The sequence below is a fragment of the Syngnathus acus genome, chromosome 2 (genome assembly GCF_901709675.1).
Source record: "Syngnathus acus chromosome 2, fSynAcu1.2, whole genome shotgun sequence".
In the NCBI taxonomy this organism is placed as follows: Eukaryota; Metazoa; Chordata; class Actinopteri; order Syngnathiformes; family Syngnathidae; genus Syngnathus; species Syngnathus acus.
Genome location: NC_051088.1, coordinates 4,882,425 through 4,908,346, shown reverse-complemented (window position 1 = coordinate 4,908,346; position 25,922 = coordinate 4,882,425). Strand labels below are relative to the sequence as shown.

Below are 25,922 nucleotides of genomic sequence, written 5' to 3'. Positions count from 1 at the left end.
GAGGAGGAGGGGAAGAGATAAGTGATCTAAAGGGGAGACGATAGGACAAAAAAAAAAGTGATGATGATGAATACATTGGAAAGTTTTTTGGCCCCGGCGAGGGTGTCAGATTGAATGGAGCTGTGCGCATGTGCAAAGGTGTCCAAACTGACAATGCTGGTGAGATGAAGATAGTGTTGCTGCTTCTGGGCTCACGGTGGACGACGAGAGGAATCTACAAGGCGACAAGATGAGATCCAAGGCGAGGGCGAGAAAACTGGCCAAAAGTAGGTCCCGCGTTTATGGTCTTTTCCTTCCCGGGTTGCAAAAAAAAACAAAAAAAACAACAACAACAAAAAGCGCTTCTTGCGCGTTCCTGTCCGGTGTCTTTGCGCGGAGAAGGAGGGCGATACTCTTCGGCCACTCTGATTAACTTTTTTGGGGGGGACCCTTCGTTGCGGCTGCTCGCGCGGGCTTGTGTGCACTTTGCGGTGTATACTTCCTTGCGCAAAACTTTGACGCCGGTGCTTCAGTGCGCTCATGACTGCAGCGTCCAGATTCGCTCTTTCGTTTTTCACGCGAGGTTTTTACTTTTCTAGTTCCTGAAAGTTTCGGCAAACTTGTCGAAATGCATCCGAATCTTCTTGTAAATAGAGGTGTTCCAAGATCACAAAATTCCCTACTCGTGTTATAGTGGGCGCTGTGGTACTGTCCCACAACATTTCCTCCCGGGGTGTACATTTTTATTGTATTGTATTTTATTTTTACTTTTGTGTATGTGGGGGTGGGGGTGAATATTTTGTGCCTCGTTTGTTTTGCAACACTCTCTCTCCGTTTACATGCATACACATATCGTAACCCCCCCCCCCTTTTTTTTTTTTGACCCCCGCCCTCCAAGGAAGTGCCAATCAATAAGTGCAAAGAGAGACGCAACTGAGCACAATTTTTTCTTTTGATGCTTGGAATTGCAGACTAACCTTGCATACGTACAATTGTTTTAATATTTTCTCCCCAGTTCTTTCTTCGGTCTGATAGTTAATCCACTTGTTTGTTGGCACCCTTTGTGATCAGTTTATTCACGCGACTCATTAAGGTGATGACCTAATGATGATGATGATGATGATGATAAGTGGCCTAATTGTGTATAGGCTTGCTGGCAGGCACTCCGTATATTTGTGACATTCTATTTCAACGCATTGCGAGCTTTCATGCGCACGTCCCAAATTGGACAGAAATATAATTATGCAGCCTTGTATTTGTTAATTCGGCCTAAATATTTGAATGCTGTTTTTCCCCCCTCCCTTTACATGCTGATCATTCTGACAGGCCTCGGGAAGCATTTTATCAGTCAGACTGTGGGCAACAGCATTTGATGGCTTACATTTTATTCAATGCTGTAAAATAATATAAAAAAATTCTGCACGTATTTCTTATTTTTTCTCACATTTTTCTTAATGCTGAAATTTGATTTAACTGTTTATTCGCAGGCCATGACAAAGCAATTCTTATTTTCTTAAAATCACATTTTGCTAAGCCTTTATTTTTTATTATTATTATTAAGCCCCTTTTCGCGTGGAACATGCACTTTTTAGGTTTTCGGGCATAAAGGAAAGCAGCTAATTGGTCTGCTTAGTATAATTACTTAAACGTGTCGAGCAGAGCGCTCCTTGTGAGCAGTGTGCACTCTCGGTCCTGATCTGCAAACAGCCCGAGTTGCTAGTCTGTTGATCCTGGTGCTAATGAACACAAATACCTGGCTTTGTTGAGCCCTCCTCGCACAGACCCCAGATCAGCGGGCATGGGCAACAAAAAGCCATTTGGGCATTCAAAACGAGCAGCGTAATTTTGAATGGGAGGTGTTAAGCAGCCAGTTGCGTGTGCACCTCGTGTGCGTGTGTGGATTTTGATTTGAAGCAACTTATTTTCCTTGAATTATAGTCCCTTCGCATTCTCGCACAAAGTAAAGTCTGTGATCCCATTAAAACGTGTGCCACCACACACAGCATGTGCGCGCACGTGATTGCGTGCGTGCGTGCCTGCGTGCGCGCGCGCGTGTGTGTGATGTGCAATGTTTACAGTCAGTGAGGCTCTGCAAATTCCCACGTTTGATTCCATCACAATAAATATATTTTTTATGTTAGACACGCACATGCACACGCACGCTCACACACGCGCGCCAACCCACTCACACCCACCCACCCACGCACACACACACACACACACACACACACACACACACGCACACACACTTTTTACATAGTGTACACGCATGTATGCATTTATTAGGTCTGTTGAAATTCAATTACAAGTACGAAAAAAAACTACAAAGACTACAATACTACAACATTGGCATAGTCTTATAAAAAAGGATTATTAATTAATTGATTTTCAATGCACTGGTTGTTCATACAAGGACACCAAACTCGAACATACATTTTCACCCTTTCTTTAATGTTTTAAAATATGTAATTCTATAAATTAGGGTTAGTTCAAAACGAACTTACATAATTATAGTTTCAAAGAAATGTATTGGTATTTTTTTGTTTTGTAACAAAAATGATCGATTGATTAATTGTGATTTAAAGTATTACCATAATAATCGTGATCAAGATGTTTTTCATAATCCTCAGCTCTAGTATACAAATACACTTATCAACATATATATGATATATATGCTATATGATATATATATGATATATATATATGATTATGCTATTTATACATATACTCAAATTACCACAATGACCACTCATTGCTGCACAACTCTAATATATGTATTGCGTGCGTGCGTACAGATCCTGTATACAATGCACACACACGAAGAACAGTATTGCAATACAGCAATAAAATGCGTGTGCATACACAGAAACGCACGTATGCATAAACACGCACGCACACGCACGCACACACACACACACGCACACATACACACGTCTGAAGTAAATAAACGTTATTGATTGCTTGCTTTGTTGTGGAGTCTGTCATAAAGTCACTAAAAATATTGGATGTTTTGTGTTGTCCTGCGAATAGGTCTCACTCAAAGTCAGCTGGAGTAGCCTCCAGCTCATTATTCACCCGAATAACTGTCGTAAAAAAGGACGGATTGATATTGTGTGTGTGTGTGTGTGTCTGCCAGCGTGTGTGTGTGTGTGTCTGCGTGTGTATGCGTACAACACACCTCTTATTGCCCCCACACTCTGTGAAACCTTTTGCATACTATTACCAGATTGTTTTAAGCACAATGGCAATTATTAGGTGAAACTGCTCTCTTGAATTTAGCCCATTTGAAGATCGTTTTGACAGATGTAATAAGAAGGCCACAACACTTTAAAATTCAGGTTTGAATCCTGGCTGAAGGTTCCCACCTTACCTACCTCACTTCAAACTGCACACACATGCACATGTTTCACTCATTGTCAATGATTGGGGATTTGGCATGTTTTCTGTCAGTAATGTAACAAGTCACTTTGATTTGCACATGATGGCTTTTATTTGATCAGCTTGAGGTCAGCATCATTATAGTGTTGGATTTCACTGCTTATATTGTCAAAACCAAAACCAAAAGTAATATATGTTGCTACATTCATGCTTGATATGTTGCTGTTTGCTCTTTGTAAACATCAGTCACTTATTATTTTATTCCAAATGTGTTTGTTTCAATTATCCCCCTCTAATTGTGACAAGTTTGCTTCTTTTTCCCATTCATTTGCACCAGACCTTTTCATTTTTACTTTCATTTAATTTAGTTTTGGGGTGGGGAGGCAGGTTCCTCGTGCTATCACATCTGCTCATGTTATGTTGAGCTGATTGTGGACTTTTGGGCCCGAAGTCTACTTCCCAAATGTGTTTCCAGAATATTTATTGAAAGAAAATGTGTCTCCCTGTCTGCTATAAAATCTCCTTCACCGCATGCACACTTGTTTTGTACTGATCTGTTGGATCATATTAAACCTCACAATGATTTTGCCACTTTGTAACTTGTCAAAGTGTAACTTTTCTATTCCTTCAATTTGAGTTAAGTTTTTGTCACGATTCCAGTAAGTCCAAAGTCTATCTGGTGTCTGGTTCTGTAGCATATGGTCTTCATTTGATTCACATAAAGTGATACAAATTCAGATGAATAGCTTTATGCAACCATAAGTTAAGATGAATCGAAAGAGCAGACACTTTGAGTACTAAATGTGCAAGTCTCATTGCTCCTCACTCTTCTGTATAGTTTTTGTGGTCTCTTTCAATATTGGCTAAATTACTACCAAGAACAAATTCAAATATGAGACAATGATGACTCACCTGCTCTCAATTCTGGCTATGGATTTATTAGAATATTATATTTTTAGTTGCTTTTACAACTGTTCTGCTCTTACTCATACTCTGATGTTGTTTGTCTCCAGGAAAATACTTCCATAGTGATTGAGTCACTCTCCTCTGGTGCTGTTGCTGCTTTGCCAATGATAGATTTGGGGGACTCCAAACTGGTCACACATGGGCCATTAAATGTAAAAAAACAAACAAAGCACTAGAAACAAAACGGCAATGTCTGAACGACAAGCACATCTATAAAATATCAAGTGTAGAGATCAAATACAAATATTCTGACAGTAATTTAATAATCCTGTGTTTATTATCGTGGTTGAAGTTTTCAGTGGTGTAAGGCAGCACTGCATCATACTAAGAGCTGCTTCAAATACAGACATGCGTTAAATACGAGTCACCGACCTACGAGTTTTTGAGATTAGAGCCGACGTTCATCCGATTTTTTTTTTTTCCGATTTGTGAGATAAAATTTTAGACCAAAGTGCTGCATGCACTTAACAAGCAACAGTTTGGTAGCCACTCCCAGTTGAAGTTTACGATCAAAGTAAACATAAAACAGAGAAAATCACACAGTGTGTATTGAAAATAATCGTAGAGCTTTAACTTAGGAAAGGCGCTCATCTTAATGCTAACAATGGAAATGTCCATAGAGGGGCTAACAAATAGTGTCTACGTGACGATTTTAATGGACCTTTAAGCAACAGACATAAACACAAATGATGCAGCAAAACACGAAGACAAACAATTTAATAATATTCACAGGCAGATCATTTTTGTCTTGCGCAAAAAAACTATGAATATTGCTGCAGCTTGTTGAGAAACTCTAACGTTTCTGCCTGCATATCTGTGTTGCACTGCTCTGTGAAAGTATATAATGAGGAATGATGAAATCATGTTTTACTTACTGTAATTCTTTAAATTCTATGCAATTATATTTCATAAATATAATATATATTTTGCTTATAAAAAATTTTTTTATGTGGGAAAGTCTGAAATGGAATACTGTTACTTCCATTCCTTTCAGGGCACCACTGTATTTTGACTTTCATGTACAGTGGTAATCAGTAGGAATATCTGTAGTGTCTTTGTTAATTAAAATATACTTTATATTTCTTATATTAAATATTAGATACATATATGCAGGTGAACCAAATGTTATGACATGAGTGTTGGTTAAATGCTTGTTATAATAGATATCATTAAATGCCTGGGAGTGATGAGATCCAATGATGGTTCGAAAATATTTGAACTTTCCATTTTGTGGTGGGGTTTAATTGCATATTCAAGTAAAGTGCCATTATACTGAGTGAGTGACCGCACACATGCACGTAAACATACATAGACAACTTCGAGGTGACAGATTTAGAGGCAATGATAGGATTTAACCTCCATCAATCACAAAATGGAAAGGCTGAGTGTAAATGTCATCTAAACAGCAGGAGTTGGCAATGTTGCTGGCTACGTGTGTGTGTGTGTCTGTGTGCGTGTGTGCGTGTGTGTGCATGTGTGTGTTTGTGTGTTTGTGAGTCTACGTGTTCGTAGGTGATGGGGGTCCTGTCACTGCTCTGGCTCTTGTTCAGTATGGCACAACGATGGGTGGCCACCTCCAAAACATACACCCAGGGTTCTTTCTGCAGTGTGGTGCAGTTGCTAGTCGCATATTAAGTTGACATGCAAATACCATGAACCATTAAGCTCTTGCACATGGCTCCAAATCCCATTCATTCCACTGATACGCTGACCTCACCTTATCCAGTTGGCAAATATTCCTCCTCCCCGCCTTGCTCCATGACCTCATCTACCGTGTTTGTGAAAACATCATTTGGCAGTTTCAGATATTTCCCTGATGTTTCCTTTAGTGCCCCTGCCTCCTCTAACCTTCAATTAGGCAAATGGGGCAGAGTCTTTGTTAAAAAATAGCCACAAAGCATCCAATGAACACTATCAAGACGATGATGAGCAACTTCTCTGCCTGACATGTCACTGTTGACTGTCTAGTATCTTTAAGCTAAGAATACAACATTGATACAACACTTGTATCTTAATTTCCAGGGTACAATTATTGCTAAGATTTTTCTCTCTTTCTTTCTCTCTCTCTCTCTCTCTCTCTCTCTCTGGCATGGGTTTCCCACCACCCACTGTGAAGCGGCGCGCGCTGTTTGCCAGACGAGGGCCGAATACGTGGAGTGCTAATGAGCTTGTTGCAGCAGCCCTCATGATTCCCTCCATGTCACGGCGTCCCAGGGATTGCTCAGCATTGTGACTAGTCTTATCTGAGTCTAATCCCGATTTGTTTGGTATTAGCCAGGTCACTTTTACCCTCTTTCTCCCATTTCCCCTTTTATTTCTTTATTTGTCCCGACTCTGCTCATTTGATCCTCAAGCCCTTGTCCCCAGTGCCACCTCTCTCTGTCTCGAAAATGTTTGTGTGGGTTTAACAGTGGGTACTTGTTTTTCCTTGTCTGTCTGTGACCAGTGTAAACCCAGAATGACCAGCAGCAATTTACACAAAATCCCTCAATTTCTGTAACCCTTGTGCCCATTCAGGTCACTGGAGCCTATCCCATTGAGAGATAGCTGGGGCCTGGACTGGTCATCGGCCAATCTCAGGGCTCATTTAGACAAACAATGGCTCACACTGACATAGCACCTATGAAGAAATGTAGCCTTCATTTAACCTATGGAGCCCAGGGACCCACCAGAGCGAATTAAGATGAGTCCAATTTGTTGATTTCTCTGTCAATCACTTTACACTCTTGTCCTGCGATTCTGTGCACTGCCGCGACCGTAGTTATATTGTGTGCCAAGAGTTATCTTATTGTAATTTAATATTATTCAGCATTTTCATACATGTTAGGATTCTGGTAGTTATATGTGTAGCACATCCAACGTAGCAAAGCGTTCATCATAAATATTTTGTTGTGATCAAAGAAATTGTCCGATTCCAGCGTAGGGAAAATGTGTTTGTCAAAATACCAGTGGATGTGTGGACATGTCTTCAGTCACAGCCTGGCACTGCTGATGATGCTCATCCTGTCCAGATATGATAAGCAGACAAACTGCTCTCCCCTGGGCTGTTTGTCTGTCTGCCCCTTAAATAGCCCACAGTGTGCGAAGGCAGTGTGGCTCTCAACTCCCTCAGCCTCCATCCCCTTTCATCGAGCCGCCAGTTCAAAGCTTTGGCTCCATCTTCACTTCTATCTCTTCTGCTTTTCTTTCCCTCCCTCCTCACTATCGTTTCTCACTGGGTTTCATCATTACCACAAAGATGTGCTCGCTGTGTCTCATTAGAGCGGATTAGAGACATCTCCGCGTCTCACAAGTGCCGACCGACCAAGGCGGGACGTTTCTGTTCTCCGGTCGCCACCCCCAGTCCCTTTTCTCTCACAGATCAGGTTCTTTGATTCGGCCAGATAAAGACCTCTTTCATGTCGGCAGGACGGTTAGCGATTACACTGTCAGGCCCGTCGTTTTGGTGGCTTTGACAAATTTGCTGCTCCGGGTGGGGCGGTTGTGGGGTTTGTACTGGCCAGACGGCAGACAAGAAGATTCACAGTAATTGAGCTGTCATTATCCAGTGACCCTGCCAGGCGCTAGAGCGTAGGCCTCGGCAGGCCTCCTATTTGTTTAATACTTGGGATAACTTTCTTTGTGACTATGATGGACAGCAGAGAAAGGGGGGTGGTGCGGAAGTGGAGTGTCAGCCCACAGATGAATGTCTCTACTTATTTGGTGCACCTCTCTTCAACGCCGCTCTCTGTGAAAATTGGCTCTGCTACACCACTGATGTAAGTTTCTTTTCTTAGCTCCTCAACGCTGCAGCGTAATTAGGCCCATATAACTGGCTGCTATTTATTTATAAAAGAAAGCTGTTGGCATGTTGATTACAGAAACCCCCCAGAGAAAAGTTCCTTCACTAGTGTTTTTCAATTCAATTAAGTAGAATGCGGTGCACAGGGACGGTATTAAGTTTGCTGTCTCAGTAAACACATTTGTAGCATTTGAGCAGAGTTCTTGATAAAGTTAAGCGCTGTTTGCGGATTCATTTTTCAAAATTAAGGCCTTGGCAATGCTTGAAAATGAAATCTGTAAATCTGCTTCTGCAAAGACAAAATGAACAAAAAACTTCTCTAAATCTTTGTAAGTAATTTTCAAAAAATTCAACCTTTGTTTCATCGACTCGTAATCGCATTTGAGAGCTCTCAAGTCGGTTTTGGCAAAATGTAGCCAGGCTTGAATGTTTCCGCCAACCTACCCCTTAGCCCAGACATGCCACATGTACTTGACGGAAGTTTCTGCAGCTCATTCAATATTCCTGTCATCCCATTGGCAGCCCCCCTGACCAGTTTTCTTCTTGTATTTTAATTTGTTTTTCGTAATGTCACTGATATTTGAATGCTGAATCTATATCCGAATATTGATTTGTTTTTTTCCGTTTGTCTGCTAACTGATGAGATGTCTTTGATGCTGTGGCTTGTCCTGTAAGATGTGAGTTCGTAAATGGAGCCCTACAACTGAACTTTAATTGGGGTAATCAGTGGCACTTTAAATGGTGGCCAGTGTGTTCCGACTTCTGTTTGAGTGTGATTGGTTGATTGTGTTAGCATACATTATTTAATTGGTTATATATTTTTTCCCTTTCTTTACAATTGCGTTGTACGTTATTAATGGTGGTAAACGTTTTCAAATGATAGAGCTTGGTCTGATTTCTCGATTTTACCGAAACTGGCATTTGAAAAGGGGTGTGTGGACTTTTTAGATTCACTGTAACAGCAGAAATGTTACTTATCATTGTTATGACTACTCAAAATGCATGCTTCTAATTTTCACAGGCAATCATTTTCAACATTTCGTTTGTTCAGACTGTAAAAACGCCTGGGAGTGAACAGACCCTAAAAGATGCTACGCAGTCTGAGTGATGGTGATGGAGGAAAGCCTCGGTTAGGATAGAATGACACTACTGGCCAAAAGGTTATGATGGGTGAAATAAGAGCCCCCATTCCCTCATTAACACAAAGTCAGATTGGTTTTGAAGCGATGAGGTGGTTGGAATGTGTGTGATCATGAGTGTGCGTGCACTTGTTTGTGTGTGTAGTTGTTGGAGGGGTCTTGGCTAAAACATTTCAAGATGGCCCATTAGCCGCCTCCGATTCTTCCCCTTTCCCGACACTGGGATTCCTCTCTGCTGACCCCCTCCACCTCCCCTCTCCACCTCTCAGCCCCTCTGTCCCAGAGGCCCCCAACCTCATCCTGCCAAGTGTACGGTTCCAAAGTAACGACGAAGCAGCCTGCGTGTGAAAATATTGAATTGCAAAAACATCCCTGGGTGAGAGGGTGTGTGAATGGAGCTTTCAGCACTGAGTCCGGCCCAGGACCCGTGCTACTGACTGACGGACAACAAATGGCATTTTGTGTCCAGAGAGTGGGGACGGAGCAAAGAAAGGAAGAGGAGATGGAGAGAAGGGGGGAGGGGGGAGATCTTGAAGTTCTTCAAGTCTCTTCAGCAAGAGGCCCTAAATGTAGGTCTGAAAACGCCTTATCACATGACCCGTCTGACCCTTGGCCTCCACTCAGCGGAGGCTGTCAGACTCCTCTCCAACTGGGGGCACAAAGCCCCACAGCCTCAAAGCCCACCATTCAGGCTCCCGTGCAGCCGTCTTCCAAAGGTAAATAGGTAAAAGTAATGTCACTGACCTCCACTTTCCCTCACTCGACACGAGGGCAAATCTCTCGAGATGCCCCGAGGGTGGCCCTTATCAGCCGCTCATCGACCATTTTATCAATCAAACTTGATACACGTTGTAATGCTCGCAAAAGCGATGACTGATAGAGACGCTGAAAATAGGCTGCCTGTTTGGTGCGCTGGCGATCAAGTTGAGTAACTTGGTCCGTGTGTGTGTCGAGTGGGTGGTGGGATTGGGGGCTGGACATGAGTGGATTTCTGATGCCTCAGAGGACTGACTGGGTCACAGCGTGACCATACCCTCCTGTCTTGCTCCGCAACCCACACACTGACACTCTCTCGCTCATGATCAGTCCAAGGATTCTTTCTTCCCGTCTGTTTTTCTGCTCCTCTGGAACACTGCAAGTTCTCTCTCTCTCCAGCCTCCTTTGAAACGATGCGGCGTCTTTGTCCGGCCTGATAAAGGATGCCATAGTTCCCCTTTTCCCCTTCTTTGTGTCCCAAGGCTGGCGGCTCCTGTAGAAGTGCAAATGGTATCCTCTCGGAGGGGCTATCCCCGCGGGCCCCGGAGGACCCGCTCTCCCTCGCTCTCTCCTTCAGGCTTGGCTAATTACCACCCCGTTCCCCCCCACCTCGCAGCCCCCACCAGCTCCCTGGTCTCTGCAAGCCTGGACGGTGCATTCCCACAACCAGCACCTGGCCTTCTTTTCTCCTGGCCCGCTTTGATGGCTGACACCCCAGCCTGGCCCTCCCTCCTCTTCCTCATCCTCTTCTTCTCCCACTGCCTCGTCTCTTTCTTTCTCTCCATCTTCCCTCGCTTCGGCTCTCATTAATAGAGGTTTTAAATTGCTTTCTGACCCCAACAATCTACTTTCGCTGGAAATGGAGATGGTGACGAAGGAATGCCGTGGATGCGTGCAAGATGCTGAAGGTTGTATAGCATATACGAACAATACACGGCCATAAGTAATTAAATCAATCTTTTAATCTATCAAACAATGTGTTAACCACCCAGGGATTATTAATCAAAGACACTTGGTCACTGGGAATAGTTGGTCACTGGGAATAGTTTGGAGAAGGCCCTTGTTCCTTTTGAAGTTATTTTAGATTCAATAACCAGGTGTCCCACAACCTTTACTTTATGTTTGTTAGATTGTGAGCCATGTTTCCCTGCACAGGAAATATGACCACAATGCTAATTTTTATTCCATCTACAATTTTATGTCAGCCACACCTTGTACAAAGTGAGAAACTTAAATGTGGTAGCTTGTACAATTTGACCACAGCACTGAATGCAGATTGACTCGCTGTTGCAGCGGTGTTAATCCACTCACCCGTCGAAACACAAATATCTAATTAATTGCATATTTGCTTTCTAGCGCCTGCAGGCCAAATCAATAGCCTGCCCCAGAGGATTTGGCCAATTCATAGCTGGCCTTTGTGCCGTCTGGTGATTCCAGCGAGGGCACTCGGACAGCTTTCTGAGGAAAACAAATAGCTCTATTACACTCTTGCATCCGCGTGACCAGACGCATCTCCTCTGGGACTCTGAGCATCAGTTATTAATCGGACCTTCTCTTCACATGCTGAATGGATTGTTTTTCAACATAGGCCAATTGGCAAAGCTTCCCACTGAATTGCTTTTTGAGGAGCCAATGGTGCGAAGCTACCATTTGCGGAACTATGAAATGTAGCAACATGCGCAGGTCACAAATATGACTAATTTAAGCGCACTTCTACTCCTTTAAACTTTTAGTAGCTTTTTAACCAACTCAAGGCCTTCCACCTTCCTTTATACAGTGCAACATGGAAAGCTGGGAAATAATTGTGGGGCAAGCCATACGTGCAAAGGACTCGCTATGCATGTAAATAACAACCAAACATAGCACCTTTATGAAGTTGCAGGAGGAGTGTGTATATTTTTATGGTTACACAGTTACAATTGTCCGCTGAGGGAAAACAAGACAACGCTAACTTGACCCCACCTGTAACATGTTCCTTTCCAAACGGGAAATATGATTGCTAGAAATACAGAAAGCAGTGTTTGAAAAAGGCACCCTTGAACGAGACATCTCAAAGCTACTCACAGCCTTGTACGATTTCCTTTCCTTGCATGTGTGGGAACTTGTTACATGTGTATCGCAAATGTATACAGCAGTGTGAAAAGAAAATCTACCCTAGGTGATTAAAAATAGTCATACAGAACAGAGAGTTATGTACCAATAAATGTGTTTGTCAGCCAGAGGGCCATTCCCGTGCATTTAGAGTGACAGAATGAATACTCAGCAAAGATGTGCCCCCTTGGTTTATGCTGACCGCAGCGCAATGCGGGCTGCATTGGATGGTACACCTAGACCTGTTACACTCATCTGGCAGAATTTGACTCCCATTGGTTTGTTAAAAGGTAAAGTGGAAGTAATTTGATTTAGAAGTGGGTTTGTATTTGAACACGAGGGGAGAAAAAATAAGCTGGTGTCAAGCTTAATGGTGTCATCATCTATTCGCTGGCGTTGCTTCATGCAGCCTGGATATTGTTAGTATCTCTCTGCTTGCTGCATTTTTTCCCCAGCCACAGCTGCCCTGCCCCGTACATTTCACACATCATCACCTCCAGGACATGTGATGATGTCATGAACCGGGCTGCTTGATTCCTCTGCCATTTTGACCATAATGAGCATCAAAAGTAAATGTCATGGAGGGAGTCACACACGGAAATGTTCTAGTGTTTTTCCAGGAGGCTCTATTTGCACACTTTGTGTTTAATGTTTTAATTGAAAGCGTGCATGTGTTTGGGGCTTTCAGTTGTTATAGCTACTCTTATTAAGACGATGATAAAATGTGCAAAGATTTGCCATATTAAGAATGAATTCTCGTCTGGTTGTTTGTAAGCCTCAAATGGCTGTGATCTTCTTTTTAGACTTTGTCAGAAGAGGCTTTTGTGCCGTTCTTTACATCTCTCTTTATCAAGTTTTACCACATCTTCTCTTCCCCTCAAAAGTGTGGAGGAAGAGCCACATCCTAAATTGTGTCAAAAATGACAATTTCAGAGGTTTGTCTGTCTCCGTTGATCATTTGACGTTTCCCAAGATTTGTGAGTATCACTTCAGATGGGATTCCAAAAACTGTGTGCACTTGAATGTTCGTTCAAGTCCATTTCCTCACTTTCACGCTTTTTTTTGGTGCTAATTCACTGGCATGGTTTCAGTGCAGGGTTGTCTTCGCAAACGTGTTTCTCTTCACGTTCTGGATGAGCGCACGCATGCACTCACAGATGCGTTTTGTTTTGTAACAGCGCTGAGAAGAGCTGTAAGTGTTTAAGAATGGCAAAGCAATGAGAAAGCATATAAAGAAGGTAAATGGGGGACGCTAGCAAAAACTAAATAAATAAATAAACTTTTGCACAGAAATGTCCTGTTTTGCATTGATCAGTTTTGGTAACACAAGAGCAGTGAGAGATATGATCTAACATAATGAGACTATGTGTGTGTAACTTTTGCTTTCAGTTGATCCCTTTGTCCCCTTTTTAATTGCAAAATAGGGTTGCTTTAGAAACATCACAGTTACTTTTGACACCTCACAGTTGCTGAAGGCAGGATCCCCGGAAGAGAGGGTTGCATTTTCACAAAACAGCAGGAAACTTTGATTTGGGTTTCTTCTGCAGCACAAGGCGAAAGGCCCGACCCAGCACATCTGAGAGTACTTTGGTGCAATAACAGCAAATGTTTGTCTTGTATTGTATGGCACGCTGCTGGAGGAGCGCTAAAGCCCCTTCTTCCAGCGCCTAAAGCGCCTCTTAATAAAATAGTCAAGAATAACTCCCCAACCTTAATCTTCCCCTCAGATTACCGCACTCAGGGCGGGAAATTAGCAGCAGGCCCACACGCTTCCCGCTTTGCTTGTCATCTTTCATTGACACACTTATGGCTTTATTTGCACTCGCCGCTTCTTTTTCATGTGTATCACCATATCATTTGCGTCTTAATCGCTTAGTAAGGAAACGCACTTCATCCCTTTATCCTCCTCCCCTATGTGCATGAAGTCTTGCGGGAAGGGAGGGGGTGGGTGTTTTATTAAGTCGCTATTAGAGGCAACATGTTGCTGATAGGTGCCGGCGGTTTTTTATTGTCTGGTTTTTATCAGTGGAGTGATGATCAATTAAAGATGGTTGCTGAAAGTTGGTATGTGGCCTTTGAAGTGGATTTGTTTAGGAGAGGTGGAGAGTGTTGAAATTGTGTTCACATATATATATATATATATATATTTTTTTTTTTATATATAAAAAATGTGTGTGTATGTTGTGCGTTTGTAGTGTAAGCAACACCTTGAGTACGGTAGCGGCGGTCGCTTTTGGTGCAATTCATCTCGCCGTCTGATCCCGGTAACCAAAACTCTCTCTTAACGCTTTCTGTCCACTTGACCCACCTTGCTGCCTACCCGTCTGCCATCTGGGTCTGCCAAGGGACACCAGACGCCCACACGCACACGCACTTGTATGTGCACAACCAAGTTACGTTAGGCTCAAGCAGTTTCTTGTGTCTTCACTCGCCTTTGATACAAAGATCACACGGAGGAGCTGAAATAGAGATGAAATAGTTCCCATGAGAATTTAGTAAATTATGTGAAAAGGTTAGTGCAATGTTGTGACTAAAAGTAGTGCCCATATCATCAGATTATAAAGCATTTATGTTTTTAACAGTATGTCAAATATATAAGTTTTTCTTTTTAATGTAAATGCCGTGTTAGGTAAAAAAAATTAATCCATGGTTGGGGGTAAGAATTGTCTTGGTCAAACACAATTATGTGATTTGTGTCTCTGTAGGAATGCGTGATCAAATAGGATGATGGAATTGGGTAAACACAACTGTTTTCACAGGTTGCTCATGAATAAACGAAGGTGCAAGCAGAGTGAATTGAGGTAAAAAAACAAAACAAAAAAAAAAAACATCTTTTTGCGTGCTGCAGCTGCTCGCTCACAGCTTATTGGCTCTTTGGATGACTCTTTTGCACTAAAGAGGGCAATTTATGTTCCTCACCCGTCCGTCTCTCTCCAGAGGCCAGAGCTGAAGTGGCCCACTTATTTGAGCAGGGTCTTGTGGTCATGACGAGTGGTGACATATTAATTGAGCGGTTCCTCCGAAGAAAAGAAAAGGCCAATGTCACCCATGGTCCAAGTGTGTTTGTAGAGCCCAAGAAATTGGTTTTGTTTGGCTGCAAAGCGCTTAGGTGTTTATTTACACATCAGGCAGTGTCAAATAGCAGCTGCCTTTCAATTTCTGTCTGGATGTGTGTTTCCTGCCCTGACCACAAATTTTGGGCAGAGGCACGTTTTCTCACTTGTAAACATACATATCGGGGGACAGACTGCCGGATGAGATGACGAAAGGTGCACAAATTCTCCTGCCTCTTCTGTTTTTCCACGGAGACTTTGCTATCTTTTTCATCTATTATTGAGCATGTTTATTCATTGCAGCGTGTTCAAACCCATTACAAATCTTCCAAACAGTCCCTAGGCTGCTGAGCTAAATGACTTCCTTCCTGTTTTATTCAGGCACACAATGTGATGCTGAATTTAATTGCTCAAAATAAAGTTTGACAGTCACTTTCCCCATTTGGCGCATTTCCCTGTGGCTATACTACTTTAATTATTTGTAAGGAACAAGAACACCCCAAGAGTGCGGTCTGCTACTGTTGGTTAAGCATTGGACACCCATTTATCATTTTTTTCGCCCTTTAATTCAGAAACCTGACCTCATTTTAGTTATTCGGATACTGCAACTAGTATACACAGCAAGTTGCCAGCTCTGATCTGGATAAAAAACAACTCCTCATTCCTGTTCAAAATATTATGAGCTATGTTTGAAGTCTATTGCACAGAGTGCTTTAAAATAGTCCTCGCAGCAAACGCTGGATGGGTTAACGTGTCTTCTTGGGAGCAATAATATTCGACAACATTGAGAGACAACAGCTAGAGTGTTTGCGTTTGGCTCCGTTGATCAGAACTCATTGAATTCTTTACGCTGTTGATGATAATTAGCCACAAGCTGGCTCTGTTTTTCACTCAGAACTTTTTATGCAGGTTAGCTCATTGCATGCACCTCGTAACGCATGACTGTGAATTTCTAGTCAAGTGCCCAATGCTGGCAGCCAGCAAGTGACGGAATATAAGTGCTTCTCCATCTATTAGAACATGGTTACCAAGACAGAGATTGTTTTAACTGGCATCCTTGTGGAGAGAAACAATAAAATACCAACATGACGCCGCAGATAATTAGCCCCTTGGAAAGCTGAAGAATGACACATTTGTTCTGTATTTGTTTTGGAGGGAATACTTTGTCTTGGGAAGAAACAGATCCACATTTGCACCTTTTTGTTTTCCATTTTTGGTACTTGAATTTTTAAGAGGTTTCATGGGAGACGTTTGATTGCCCCAACAATGTTGGTATGTCGTTTGATCCTCATTTTAGCAGTAATGAGACTGGTTTTCCCCAGAAAAATGTCAGAGACATTGATTTAAGCACTGGCATAGTAAGGGCTTTCAAAGGTATATAAAGTTATAAAAGGAGTTGTTATTATTATTATCATTATTATTATTATTATCATTATTACTATTATTATTATTATTATTTGAGATCTATTTTCTTTTTGCTATCTTTTTTTGCTTACAGACTGATTGGCACAAACTAATTGGGGATGTTGTCATATGCTGGAACAGCTCTTCTGCAGCTCAGAGCTACAACAAAAACTTGACACTTTGGATTGCAGTGACATTTTCGTTGTTGAAGATCTAGTGAGAATCCTGGGTCCACTCAAAACTGTTACCACTGCTTTATGCAAAGGAAAATACAATATGGAACATATACGTTGGATAAATACTCATGTTTGCAAATCATTCATAACATTTGAAGTGTGCATTGTCTTTCACACTTTCAAGTTTGATGCTGCAATAATAATGCATTGGATTTATATCTCGTGGCGTTCTAATCCTGCAAGATCTCATAGTATGAGATCTTGACCGCTCCTTAAATTACACCCAAACTATGTTTAAGCCAGAAAGCCCGTGGCCCAAACACACAATAGTCCCACAAAATGTCCTCGTTCTGGTGTAAAGTTCCTGTGGTCTCAATAATCAATTTCTTTCTTGGCTGTACTGAAGTATCAATAATAAGATATATCTGTCCAACTGCCCCCAACAGCCTTAATTCGATTATCTCTCATGCTTCCTCTGAGTCCACCACGGTGGATCCATTTCCAATTTAAGGAAGGTCATGCTTTGTGTTTGTCATTGTCATGACAAGGTTGGTCAACAAGTGAGGGCTCCCTCAGATGCGGCTTAATCAAATCTGGAGAGGGATTAAAGGAGGAGTGGATTGGGGTGAGGGTTAAACAGGTAAAAGAAGGGTCAAAAGTAGTTTACCTTCAACTCCTCATTGTCTGCATTTCCCCCTTTATAGGAAAATTAGATCTGCCTGCTCCTCATAATGTGTGTTTTCCATGTCCAATATGAAGCCTTTGAAGTTTGGAGAGTCCTGCACCCCCTAAACCATACATGCACATACACATACACACAGGCAAGCTCCCAAACACCAACAACCCTCTCTTATCTGCCCCCCACAACTAGCTTCCAGACATTGCTCATTACCTAAGGCTGCAGTGGAAGAAAACGTGGTGGTTAATCAAATTGGCTCTGCAGGTTTCTGTCATCAGTGGAAGTCCCAGCCATTGAAGGGTCATTGGTTCAATTTTAGGCTTCAGGAAGCCATCACAAAGTGAAATGGATGGATGTTATGAATGGTTTTCAGGAAACAGGTCCTGTAAATAGCAGGTAAAGTAGGCCGATCACATGACATTATTTGGCATGGATGCATTTCAAGACAAAGATTATATGAGGAAAAGTTGGAGTTGAATTTTGTAGTATAGTGGCATGGTAAGCTTCACGTATTATGGTTCTAAAATGGGAGGAAAGAAAACAGCCTATCTATGACTTGCAAAACCGTAGCTTCCACATTAAGGCCCCTTCTGCATGAAAGTTTCAGAGTGGACCTCAGTGGAGTTCAATAGGATTCCAAGTAAACAATTGACTTCAAGTTTTGGGACTATAAGCACGAGGCCGCCCCAATACCACATTTTAACACACTACTGCCCTCTGTATGATATTTCCCCACCCACAATAATACAGCCACTGTAAGGGATGTGCATGATCTACATAAGGATCATGGCTAGAGTCTTTGTGTGGGAGCCATTAATGTGCAATTTTGTGCACACATGCATAACAACTGGCAGCTTTATGATAGTCATCATTACGACTATGAAGCCACGGATCATCCAGTAGCCTTGACATGTGCACTAAATGTTTTGTGTAACTACTAGCTCAAGGTCAGCAATATATGCCTTATGCAGCTATGTAACATTTAGGTTTTTATATGCACACAATGCAAATATCAGTCTGATGAGAGCTCCACACAGTTGGCTGTGACGACAGAGACTCTTGAATGGGTATGGGAAGGGCAAGCACAGTGAGTAGAGGAAATTGAATGTTGTATATGCCCCCCAGTGTAATTTAGAAATTATTATAACTGTAGCTACTACTTATTGGCGAGGTATTTTGCGTGCCCCAGATTGTTGAGGCCTTGCTTGCCCTCCCACACTATGTTCAGTAGATTTTGTTGAAGCAAGTTGATAAATTGAAGAGCACTTTCCACAATTTACACTCCAAATCAATTTTACAGAATATGTAGTTTACTTCTGGCTCCTCACATCAGGTTTTTGCCACAAAAAGTCACTGGTGTGATTTGTTTGGCGCAGCTTTGACGCTGGACACCCTCCTCTACGCAAACCTCCCATTTATCTTGGGAGAGGCACCGGAGAGCTCAAGTGGCACTGGCCGAGAGTCAAACCCGTGCCGTCTCATGAAAGGCAGCGACGTGTACCACCACACCACCATTGCAATTGTCGTGAGTTTCACTGTAGCAAAGGTTTCGATCAAGGTCCTTGATAGACATTGTCGTGTTTTGGATTAGCATAGAGCATCAGCAACAGATGCCAACTTGAGTGTCCTTGTTGGCTGTGCATTGACCTCTCACCCAAATGAAAGTTCCGCGGTTCCGTCCTTCTTCCCGTCTCTTGCCTCAGCCCCCCTCAGCTGCCCACTGCCAGCCACTTTTGTTTTCACAAGGCCAGCTTCTCAGGGAACACGCTCATATTTGTGGCTTCTGGGGTTGGCGGCCCAGTGTGCTGCGCTCGTCAAGCTTTTTTCACTCTGACTTACCGAGCACACAAATTGAACTGTTTAGTCATTTCCTCCTTAACCGTCGCTCGCTCACATTTTGCAAATAATGTCAAATTACATTTTTGGCTTTGGTGAAACATTGCCGATGTTTCTTTGGATTTTCAAGAGTGACTTTTGATATTGAAAGTAACAGTCTCTTCAAAAAAAATTGTCACTGAAAGCCTTTTCAGATAAAACCCCGAAAAGGCATTTCACGGTGCCTCTCAACAAATTTAGCCCTCCAGCAAACCTCGGTTATTTCTATGCTCTATAAAGCAAATGCAAACATTTTGGTCATTTTGGGTGCCCACAAAAGTGTTAGCATGAATGCATCTTCCACAAATAGGCAGGGTTCATCTAAAGCCTGTCCCGGAATGAGAGAGGGGAAAAGGGACATGTACATATACTGAAAAGAAATAGCAATATGCAAGATGGTTATCTGAAGTGAGGTCAGACATGAAACATGTCAAAGCAAATTAGAACCATGTTTTTTGAATTACTCCGGTCTGCTCTTTAAAAAGACGAGCTTGTCCGTGGAAAAAAAAGGGGAAAAGGGCAGGGATCGTCTTTTGTGAGAGTGAGAGGCACAAAATGGGAAGGAGAAAAATTTGAGATGCCATTTGCAGCCGGACCAAAACAGGCAGAGACACAACGATAAGAAAAGTAAGAATAACAGAGCGAGAGTCCGAGATGGGAGCCTTGACAGACAAGAAAATGTTTTCTCTGGAACAAATAATGTCACCCGGGCTGAGTCATGGGCCCACTGAGGAAAGATGATGATGATGATGAGACGAAACCTTGGACTCAGTCCTGCTCCGAGCTTAGTTTGGGGCATCATTTAGAGAACTACCAGAAAGGGGCCTCTGAATATGTGTGCGTGTGCGTGCAATAATAACCACATTCCCTCAGCATCTTTGGCCACTAGGGCCTGTTTATATAGCTGGGAACAGGGATGGCCCTGCATTCGTTAAAAGACTATTTCGGAAGATGGGAAGGAAAACCTAAAAAAAATGGAGGGCTTGAGGGGAGAAAGATGACCAGAAGGAGAAGTGCAGAGGGACATAAAGCGCGCAGACGTGCTGCACGAGGGATCTCCAGCAATTTTGTATTCTCTGAGAAAATAGTCTCCTGAGACTGATCATTCTGGATTTCATAACCCTGAGTGAGAAAATGAAAAAAGAAAAACATCGTTAGTAAAGCCACTGGAAGGTCACAATGAACATCAAAATGTTGTTGTTAGTCTTTTCAGGCATTTCAATAAAAATAAATCACTGCTTAGAATGTCATGAGCATGGATCAAAACAAGTGATTCGGCCCATTAATTTTTATTTCTATTCCTTTCCCCATAGCGAGAACCCTCAAACTTTGAAGATGCTTATTTCCTGCCTTTGCAAATTGACAACCGATTGTAACCATCGTGAGGTTAGGCTGAATCAAGTACGCTTCAAAGCACGCAATAAAATGTTCTGACCAAACCAGCGCCAGAAGTTGCATTTGCAACATCAAAAATTTCTGAATTCAGGCAGTGGTAAATGATTTTCTTCCTTTATCAGAATGTTTTTTTAAACCGTTTGTACAAAAGTAATTCTTTGTAATTAATTATTGGAATATTGACTTTGAGCGTCGTTTTTTTTTTTTTGTTCCTCAAAAATACCAAACACCAAATTCAAATTTTGTCAAAACACAAGTCTCGTCTGTATCAAGACCGTTGGCATCAATTTTGGGCTTGTTGAGTGGGGCTGGAAAAAGGGTTCAGTTTTAACACGGTGTGTTAGAATGTTGTTCATTTTCTTGTCAGATTTGTCGCGTTAAGGCTTTAGGGTTACACAGGTAGACAGTGTGATTAAGGTTGCGGCTCATGCTAATCTCCTTCAGGAGGACGCTTGTGTCGACACACTGGGCACGATCAATGGATGCGAAACACACATGCTAACACACTTAGAGGAAAATGTGAAAAACAAGTAGGGTTAATCTGAGTTACTAATCTTCTCTTCAACGAAGGAATGCATTTACGAGACGTGTCAGTCTTTGTGTGTCTCGGTCTAAGTTCATGTCATAGTCGTATAACAGTCCCTGGAATGTGTGTTAGCGACAACAGGTTGGGAATCCATCATCCTCCCACTGACAGATTCAGGAAATATTTACTTCCCTAAATCATATCCAGGGATACCCTCTGTCTACGGTGACTTTTGCTTTCATCGTCCTCTATTTTAATTTTTTCCATCCTTCTCGTTTCACCCCTTATCTGTTCTTCTCCAGTCTGTGCCGATTCATTGAAGTTTGCGGTCTTTCGCATTCTCGCCATCATGATCCATCACCAAACACACAGCAGAGCTCATGTAGATGTGGAATGCAGGTCATGTTTCCGAAAGACGCACAAACACACGCACACTGTCAGAGCGAAGATATTCATCTGGGCTTTGTCATGTCAGACATGGCCGCCAATGTCTCTCTCTTCTGTAATTATGGCAGTATTTATTTTTTCAGATTGTACCACTCGAGTTAGGAGCGCCCCGTGGTGTGGTTTGGACGTGGAAACATGCGCTGCTCAAAAACTTCCAGCTGAGCAGAAGAAAAGGGAGCACACTCCATTGAATATCATTTGGTAATCCGTGATTCAGAGAGCCAATGCAATGTGAGTGTGGTGAGTGTTTTGTTTGGTTATTTTTTTTTTAATGTGTGTGTAAAAGTGAACTCAAGTACTGTTGGGTAGCTCATGCGGGCCGAGGGACAATCGCTGTCCTCGAAATTGTTTACTTCGAACAACATACAATACATACATACAACACTTACCATTGGTTAGAGTCTTCATGTGAGTTTTACCCAGAAACCTTTCTTTAATTGATATCAAAATTATATTTTCTCTTCTAATCAAACAGCTCATCTCCAAAGAGTTGTCAGTCCATTTTTATTTTTTTTTGTCAAAAATTATGATTTGCCCTGATATGCAAAATTTAAATACATTTTGTCATGCTCAAGCAATCGATTGGATCAGTTTAGATATTTTCAACCACAGATGTCTGTAAACATAGTACATCCGTCCCTTTGTGATGCTACTCCAAAAAGTTTTTGTTGACAGGCAGTTTTGCATTTTGGATCAGAGCTTTTCAAATAGTCTGCAAATATAGAACCATTTACGTGGAACTTGGAATGCATTTATATACAACACCGTCATCTCTTCCATTTCAATATAACATCAAGGGCATTGGTTTTGAGTCACTCGGCAGTTTTGTTTGTTTCGTTATAATCTCAAAGATCAATGTAATCCATGTTTTAAAACCAGTTAGTTTTTGTGCCACAATTGTTTTTAAAATTATTCAGGGTTATTCTCATTTTCATAGATTTACTTGATAGCTTACCTTTAACAAGGAAAACTCTGGCCTGGGGTGCACAGCTTAATGTATTGCTCATGTGTATATGTCTCTCCTGACGAGACGACTCATTCTCTGTCTCTGGCACACTGAGTGAACTTGGCACCCACTTCTCCTGGCGTCCCTTCTACCTCATGTCAGCCCCATCATTTTAGCTCTTTCCTCCAAATGTCTTCTATGGCATGAAAAGAACAGATGACACCCAATTCAAAAGAAACCAGGCGACACAAATGTCCAAAGTCCAATCAGCCGAAAGTGCTCATCAACAACTATCGTGGGAAAAGTGCGCGAGCATGTAGGCAGTGGCGGTGGTAGAGTCGGTGGTAGGATGAAAACCACGCCAATTGTCCTGTGGAGATTAAAGTCTCCGAAAAGGCGGCATTGTCCATCGAAGGGATAAATCTTCCTCCTCCCGTCACTCAGGGCCTGAATTCAATTCTCCTCAACCCGTCTTAAAAGAGAGGCTTATCTTCTCTTCAATAGCTTGTTGCGCTACAAGCCAAGCAGGAATGCACCGGGTTGTATCCCTGACACCCGCTCACTGAGTTAAAAAGGAATTAGGGAAGAGCAAGCGAGAGTTGGAGAAAGTGAGCGTCTCAATTGTGTTCTCTATCTTGCCAGAAGATGTGCGTGGGGAGGCAGATGGAAGTGTTGATAGAAGGTGACACAAGGAAAGGAGATGGGAGAGTGTAATTGATCGACTGCTGCCGAGGGATTCAGGCCAGGGGAGAAGAATGGCGGCCTGCTCGGCCTGCTTTCTCCTGGGCTGTGAGCTGCATGCATGCCCAGTTGGAGGACAGACACAGAAGCCACAGCGGAAGAAACTCAGGAACCCCTGGCATGGTGTCTGGATGCCACCGCATAAATCCGACCCCTCTTTTCTTTTGTGCCCTCGCCATCTTTTGCTCGAGCCGCATCTCTGCAGCTCCACTCCAGGGGACATCACCAGTTGCTAAGACGCGCTGCTTTACAACACACAACCTCCACACTGATCCAATTCAAACACCCCGAGTCTCACAAAAAAGGCAAAAGACACAGATGGAGAAAGGGTGATTGGACTCGGGCCTTATTCTGTTTATTCCAAGCCCTGAGTGGCCATTTTTACCTCTTTCTTCCTTTCTCTTTTAGTCTGCTGCCACTGGAATGATCTCCAAGCGGAGGCTCATAAAGAGAGCTAAACAGAAATTGATAGTCAGACATATCGATGTAACATTCTCTGAATGCGCCTTCGCTGGACTTCTTTGGAATAAGTAAAAAGAACAAGTTCCCATTTTGTTTTTTTCAATGCCATTGCCCTGGCTTCCCTCATTCCTTTGTAAGAAAAATGGGATTTTTTCCGCTTTGACACCAATTTCCCTATTTGTTGCTTATGCCCAGTCTTCCCCCGCTTTCACAATGTGCCCTTCTTCACTTCACCCCCATTTACTGTGACTTGGCACCACTTAATGACAGAGCTTACACCTGCTTACAGGATTAAATTAATTAGTGTGAAACGGGGTTCGGGAAAGGGGGTGGCAGCGCTGGCAAAGGGATGAGAACAACAGGGGTCAGTAGAAGGGGGCACAAGGAAGAATGGGCCGTTCTGTGGCTGGACTTGGGTTGGATGCTGGCCGGGTAGTCAGCGGGAGAGGCGGAAAACAGAGTTGTCCAAGGTGACGGAAGCCTTGGATGTGTTGTGGGGACAAATGGTCTTGAGAACAGTGTTTGGGTATGTGGGGTCAGAGGGGATTGCCGCTGTTTTGGGTACACACTTGGTGGTCTGGTTCTAAATGCTTTGCATATTCAGTCGCAAAGTTAAACTATAAAACAATAGAAGCAGAGTTTTCCTACCGGGTTTCCAACCACATCCGTTTGGATTCAGAAAGAGTAGTCCATTGCATTCTGTTATGTGATTAGATATATTTGTTCTGATACTTGCAGACCTCAGTGTTGTCCAGTCTCCCATCTATGTTTTTTTTTTTTCCTCTGTCACCTGTCTCTCTTCTCATGGCCTCAGTCTTGTCTCTGTCCTCTGTCCCTCCCCAACGGCTGAATGTGTGGTCAGAGGGCGGTATTCCACATGATAAGCATGAACAGATGGTCGTCCGCTGGCACTGTTTGCTTGCCGCACTTGACCCGTTTCACTTCAAAAATGTAGCTTCTCCTGCACACCTCATGCATGTCTCTCAGGAACCGTCGGCCCTACACTGAACCACCTTCTACCCAACCACAATACAAACTTTGTCTTACATGTTACACACTGCAATTAAATGATTGCACTATGGTAGGCCGTTGCCCGCAAAGCGACTGTGCAAGATTTATCCCCACCACAACAAGGGGGACCGCATGGAATACAAACTGTCTATTATTTTTAAGAACGATGCATATTATAATTTAACCTATCAATAGCAGGGAAAGACACACACACACACACACACACACGCACGCACGCACGCACGCACGCACGCACGCACGCACGCACGCACGCACGCACGCACACACACACACACACACACACACACACACACACACACACACACACACACACACACACACACACACACACACACACACACACACACACACACACACACACACACAAAGGGATTTAGTTGGTGACAGATGTGTTGTGGTACAGCTCATTGCGTGGCAGTGGTCACCTCAATCCCTTCCATATGACAGTGATTAGGCAGGACGACATAATGCTTGTAGATCCCTCGTAGAATGCCCGGACATTTAACACACGGGAGAAAACACAAACACACTACAGCACAGACACAACGCTAACAAACTAACACTTCCGAACCCAACTCTGGCTTAGCGCATTCCAAACCCGTGCTAGTCAACTACAGTACTAATTACTTTGTATTATCGGCACAAAGCAGAATATTTCAACAAATGGTTGCTGTACGAGTAACAAGTGGGTTTCATAAACATGACGTATTTTAATTCCTTTTCTTTTTATATTAGTGCTGTTTGTGTTGGGTAAACGGTTCTAAATGGGCTGTTTTAGGGTTATGGAGCTGCCCGTTGTGTTGCTCTGTAGTCGTGTGAGAGTTTACAGCTGTCACAGCCTGTGGCCTTGCCAATGAGGGCCTCATGTTGATAAGAGAGTGACAAGATACTAGCAGGCTGTGCTGGTGAATTCTGATGACATCTCAATGCAACAACAGGTGGAAAATACTACCAAAACCAGAGCTGTAATGCATTTTAGCGCACTATATTATCGCGCACAATATTGAGAAAGAAGGAAACTCCTAATTAGTGTCAGAGGGGATTGTTTTTATATTCAGTTGTTGAACACTAACATGCTTCAGGCACAAATAATACA

General features: G+C 42.7%; 1 protein-coding gene across 9 annotated transcripts in view; it reads left to right on the top strand.

Annotated features, from left to right (window-relative positions):
* The first annotated feature begins 137 nt into the window (after nt 1-137).
* The window catches only part of prdm16 (PR domain containing 16), a 150,753-nt gene continuing 124,968 nt past the window's right edge, over nt 138-25,922 (top strand). For all 9 annotated transcript variants that reach the window (XM_037242411.1, XM_037242381.1, XM_037242351.1 and 6 more), the window contains exon 1: nt 138-266. In XM_037242411.1, the coding sequence (XP_037098306.1) occupies nt 230-266 (37 nt within the window). In that variant the 5' untranslated portion in view covers nt 138-229. The remainder of the gene's footprint in view (nt 267-25,922) is intronic.